At 28.0% G+C, this 5,957-nt stretch overlaps 1 protein-coding gene across 1 annotated transcript; it reads left to right on the top strand.

The window, feature by feature from the left end:
• Nucleotides 1–1,679: 1,679 nt before the first annotated feature.
• LOC108685012 (serine protease gd-like) lies at nucleotides 1,680–5,142 on the top strand. Its single transcript, XM_018189610.1, has 4 exons — nucleotides 1,680–1,741; nucleotides 2,740–3,054; nucleotides 3,567–3,922; nucleotides 4,805–5,142. The coding sequence occupies exons 2-4, from the start codon at nucleotides 2,751–2,753 to the stop codon at nucleotides 5,075–5,077; spliced, it is 933 nt and encodes a 310-aa protein (XP_018045099.1). The 5' UTR covers nucleotides 1,680–1,741; nucleotides 2,740–2,750; the 3' UTR covers nucleotides 5,078–5,142.
• Nucleotides 5,143–5,957: the final 815 nt, after the last annotated feature.

The following is a 5,957-nucleotide window of genomic DNA, read 5'->3' as shown; positions in this document are numbered from 1 at the left end:
GTTTTTGTGACAGATTTTTTAATGTTGTGTGCATAAACGAATGGATATACACGTCGTTAAAAAATACTCCAGTAAACTTTTAGTTGCTTCGATAATCATAACGGAGCCGAATGAGACGCTTCGTCCGAAGCGGCTTGTAAAAAATCCTGAATGAATACAATAAAAAATATAAATTACATGACTCGATTCATGATCACCTTGACTAGTACCCCACTACCGTATCATTCGAACACGTTTTCAGCATGGAAACTGCTTCGAGACATTCGAGAACTGGTCAGTCTCGCGAAGATTTGATGAAACTGTGGAAGCGTGTTCAGAAGATTAAGACACTAAATATTTGGAGCCGATTGTTGCAGCATTGAACCATTAAAAAGTTTATTATAAGAATATATAAGAATATTTTGCTAAAAATATTTCAAAAAAGTATCTCAGAAATAAATATAAATATAAATATGTGAACGAGAAGATAAGTAAAAGGAAACAATTATATGTGAGAGTCGCTTTAATTTATATTAAAGTTTGAAATTCGTTAAATAAAGCGCAGATTATATTCGATGCGGTGATTGTACAAATACAACCGGTTCATGATTGACTAATTGAAGTGCAATATATGTTCATAGAATTCGTAAGATACACTTATTGATATACAAGAGTCTGTTTTATGAAACAATTCTTTTTTTTAAAAGAAATTAACTGGAAACATAACTAACAAGTGAAAGTTTCTTCCAAAAAACGCGTGAGTTTTATTGTGCGATTTAAAAGTGGAATTTTTATATATATTTAAATAATTTATTTGTTTATTCCATTCAAATTTAATGTCTTTTTAATGAAACCTTGTGGGTTCTCCAATAGGAACATGACAAATTTATGAAAAATTTAGATGCATCATTAAAAATTCTTGTTTAATTAACTGCTTGATTGAATATCATTCACTGTTAACTCTATATGTTACGTTTATTTATTAATAGATAATTTAAATATTCGCCATTTTATTCAAATCTTAAAGCGGATTTATTTAATAACTTTTTTTTAACAAATAGTTTTATATATAAATAAAGATTATTTTTATTAAAAAATCGGGTTATTTAGAAAGATTATTGAATTTAAATTATTCCATTCTTTTAAAGATGGAATGTTGCAATTAGATTGACCAACTTGTTAAACACAGATTGATCTGAAATATCGTAATCATCATAAAATAGAAGTGTTTATACTATTTAAAAAAATTAATACAGTACGATAAAAATAAAATTATTATTTGCTGACCTCCCCATGACGTATCGATATAGGTCATACAATTGATCTTTCAACAAGAGTTATCAAGTGAATACAATGTTTAGTAATAGAAATTAAAGTAGTTTTTAATTCAGTTTAATATATTTTATGAAGAAATTATTTTCCATATAATTATTTTCCATTAATAACAATTGTTGTAATACAAGCAATTATTAAATAACTTATAATGGCTATGAAATTGATTTTAAAAAATAAATACATACACAAGTACAAGTATCGCACGGAAAAAAAATTAATTGGATGATACAGCAAACCTATAATTTATTACGCGAATTCAACATCGATAGCTAAGAAGATTTGATCTTTGAAGAAGATAAGAAGGTTTAACAAATCGCTAATGTTAGCTGTCAATTTTGCTATTTTAATATAGAAAATTGACTGTCTGTATATTATGACTGTAGATTTGCTGAATCAGTGAAGTTCAACTGTGTTTTTTTCCGTGCGGGTAGTGAATAATTTATATAACTGTATTTATAATATTATAACATTATGGATAAATATTAACCTTCGACTATAGCATCAAATCTTATGAACTCGAACAAACATTTTAATTAATTGGCACTTTTGTATGGTTGATATATACTATAGGTATTCATATTCTAAATTCTACATAAAAAATTTTGAATCTTTCTTTCTTAATTGTCGTCAGCAGAAGTTCAGTTGCATTCTATACTTCATATAATAGAATGCTTTAAAAAATCTAGCTTGAATTCTTTAGATCTGAAAGTTGTAGATTCGTGAAGTTAAAGCGAAAGAAAGGTATTTCGGGATCAAAATATTAAATTAACTTTACTTTTCAAAGTTGTAGTTGAGGGTTAAATTATTTAATGTTATAGTGCATGAAAAATTATAAATAATATAATATAAAATCATATAATGTAGACAAAACTGTGAAATTAAAAAAAAAATCAATTTTAACAAGAAATTATTAGTTCAAATATCATTTGTTTGTTTCGAATGCTTGTTAATGATAGATTTATATAATTAATACACTGTATTACATTACATTTTGATAATTTTATACATGACATTTTATTTAAAACAAATTCAAACTTATTTGATTTATGATCTATTATTTCGCTTATAGTAAATAGAAAGAGATAATTTCGTAACGTATGCCACGAATCTTATTTTCTATTGTAATTTTATTAAAGTTTATTTAACATAATGAGATATATAGATATTAATTATATGAGTGTTAATTATATAATCGCTTTATAAATAAGCATAATAAATTTGATAATATTCTTAAGTTTCCTTTGAAACAAATTTCTGATTTTTTTTGGTTCTTTTCAAATAAAAAATTTCTTCTGGATGGAAAATTCTATGAAATTAATGTTTACTACTTTGATTAAAAACAGACAAAATTATGCGAAATATTAAAAATAATTCATATAAGTTAAGCACATTTATAAATCATGTATTATATTAATTTTTGAACAGAATCTCAGAAGATGGCTAAGCACCTTATCTTAATTGCGTTGTTATCATATCTATTCTGTACCAGAACAGCTGCCGTGGTTTCATACAGAACCACGTCCACTATCGTCTCTCCTTCTAATGAGAATGCCAACAACGAATGTGGTATCACTAGCAACTATTACACCGATGATACAAATAGTAAAATGTCCAATGGTGCGGTGACGTTACCAGGCCAATGGCCATGGGTAGTGGCAATCTATAATTTAATAAATGACGAATTTATAAATAAGTTCATGTGTGCCGGTTCCATTTTAACAACCAGACATGTCTTAACAGGTATGCTAAGAAAATAAAGGAAAAAAATTAAATATTACTAGTTATTCTTCATGTATTGATCGATAGCTTCTTTCTTTACATATATTCCAATGCAACGATTGAATCCTAAAAAAAAATAGATAGAGAACGATAAGATTTTTATCAATTTAAAATTTGTATCGTTTTTTATAAGTTTGTATCATTTTCTATCGTTGATCTCGCGAGCATCACAATTGATCGGATATTGATCGAAAACTTATCGTATTTTATCGGGTTCTATAAAATTTGTACAAGATTCTTATAAGATTTGATTTAAATTAGTGAATTCACAAATCAGGTTCTGTATTTACAACAATAGAATTTTTCTATCGTTTTCTAGAAAAAAATTCTATTCTAGAAAGAATCTGATTTGTGAATGTATATCTATATAAAATATATATCTGTAAAACATATAACTTAATATTTAATTTATTTTCCATAAGAGACTGTGGATTATTAACAAAATGTAATTTATGTACATCTTCTTTTTACAGTGGCTCATTGTTTGAAACGTGGCAACAACACCATAGATCTCAACAATTTGTACTTAGCCTTTGGAGAATTTAGTTTGGATCAATGGTATAAAACCATTAATCGCGACGTTGCGAGCTACAAAATTCATCCCGACTACGTATACACGACCAACAGTGATTCTGATTTAGCGATTTTGATCATGAGACTAAACGTCGAGTACAGTCCATTCATTAAACCAATTTGTCTATGGTCCGGTTCGACCGATCTTGAAAACGTTGTTGATAAAACAGGATATATTGTGGGATGGGGCAGAGATGATTTCGGTCATCTTAACACCGACGAGCGACGGATGGCTAGAGTATCGATAGTTAGTCAGGTAAAGATCAAAAACCGAATTTCTGTTTTTCGTTATTTGATTACATAATAAGTATAGGAATTCAAATTGCAAGTAAGATTCTCTAAAAACAAAACGTTTCAAATGCAAAGATAGCTCGATCAATCTGGAATATCGCATTTATCATAAAAAGGATAATACTTAAAGATTTTTGCATTGTTAACAAAAGTGCAATATTTCTATTATATACCTATCGAATGATTCACTATTTTTAGGCAATTATTTAGTATTATGAGAGAGTTATTCTCCATATACATCCAATGAATTTGTCAAACATATTACTAGACATCGAATTTTTCTGCAATTTCATATTTTTTTAGAAAGAATTGGAAAATAATATCAAAATAGAAATTTATCTTATTAAAAAAACATTCTAAAAATGCATATTTATTTGTGTAAATATTTGCATATTTGTGTCTACAAAAAATATTTGCATAAAAATCCGGTATCTATATATTATACTCTCGAGTAAAATTAATGAAATTACCGATTGCTTTTAAATCGATAAGAGCAATTAAATCGATAAGAGCTGCGATGAAAATGTACCCTCAAAGTTTTTTTTACAAATATTCTTAAAAAATGATACAATTCTCCACATTCCAGAAATAATATACAGAAAATGTTGACGAATTTTCTATCGTGTATTATCTGTCATTATAAATCCTAGCAACACAAAGTTACCAAGTATAACGTACCATGTTAGTTAAAATTTCTCATTTAACAATGTGACTGTAATATAATACATGCGTTATATTGTTGAGAAATACTGTAGAAAATTACAATCAAGTACGTTACACGTAACTTTATGTTTGTTGGGAAATTATACAAATGATGAAAATGACAATAATGATGCGGAGATTACAGGCGGACTGTCTCTGGAGCGACTCAGCTTTTATTTCTCTTACCTCAAAGCGCACATTTTGCGCCGGATTACAAGACGGGAATAATTGTAATGCTGACAGTGGAAGCGGACTGGTACTTTTCGATCCTATCACAAGACGTTATAAGTTGCGCGGTGTTGCTTCGCGAGCGCTGTATGGCAATGCATCTTTTCAATGCAATCCTACGAAGTATATCGTCTATGTAGACGTGGCCAAATATGTACCTTGGATTCAACAGCAAATTTCTACTACGTAATGCTGGTCTCGCTGCAGAGCACAAAATGTGCTAGTCAACAAGCTTTTTATATGTATAATAGGGATGCACCGAAAAGTATCCGGTATCCGGTATTATTTGGAACTTTTGTATTATTCGATTGAATAGCCGGATATCATTAGTATCTTGGAATATATTCAGTTGAAATTTTATCATTAAATTGTTAATTTTTTATTATACAAATGTTAGTTTTATTATACAAATGTAGAAATAAGTATGCATATTCTTAATGCTATAACATCTTATACATTGTTGCAAAATTACAATTTTTTTCTAGGTTTTTTGAGAAGACATTTTCCCGGAATCCAATTGGATATGCGACTCAAAGAAATTGTTTTCTTGGATATCCGATATTACATTCTCGGATATCCGATAACCGATATTCGGTAATTTTACAATTTGGTGCATGCCTAATATGTAGACTTATATATAAATTTCATATATGTCATTTGTATTTATATACATGAGGATTAATTTTAAATTTTATGAGTTTTATTTTTTGTTGTGCAACAGTTTCTTTTATTGTGATATACATATTTATTACGTTAATGTTAATATTAAAATGTAATATTAAAATATATATGTAAATTATAAATGTACACTTTCAGAACTTGTTAACAATTATAATGATACATATGATAATAAATGTACATGTTAACGAAAGAATACATTGCTAACAATAAATATTTGATTGCTTTTTCAGCAAACAGATTAATACATTTCCTGACTTCGTGTATCAGAAATCGTGTACCAGAAGATAAAAGGAAAAAATTTCCAAGGGTAAAAATTCTACTAATTGGTAACACTGTCCTCTCGGTCCTTGAATCCAAGCTGACTCCGACAGCAAAAAAGACAAAAATCA

Source organism: Atta colombica, unplaced genomic scaffold (genome assembly GCF_001594045.1).
Source record: "Atta colombica isolate Treedump-2 unplaced genomic scaffold, Acol1.0 scaffold142, whole genome shotgun sequence".
Lineage (NCBI taxonomy): Eukaryota > Metazoa > Arthropoda > Insecta > Hymenoptera > Formicidae > Atta > Atta colombica.
The sequence above is the reverse complement of the archived record's forward strand: the minus strand, read 5'-3'. Positions and strand labels throughout refer to the sequence as shown.

What these genes read in the sequence shown, in the direction of transcription:
- LOC108685012 (XM_018189610.1), top strand. Translation starts at nt 2,751, where the DNA reads ATGGCTAAGCACCTTATCTTAATTGCGTTGTTATCATATCTATTCTGT. An exon ending in AACCAGACATGTCTTAACAG is followed by an intron (nt 3,055 to 3,566) that starts GTATGCTAAGAA and finishes TTCTTTTTACAG; the next exon opens with TGGCTCATTGTTTGAAACGT. An exon ending in GAGTATCGATAGTTAGTCAG is followed by an intron (nt 3,923 to 4,804) that starts GTAAAGATCAAA and finishes CGGAGATTACAG; the next exon opens with GCGGACTGTCTCTGGAGCGA.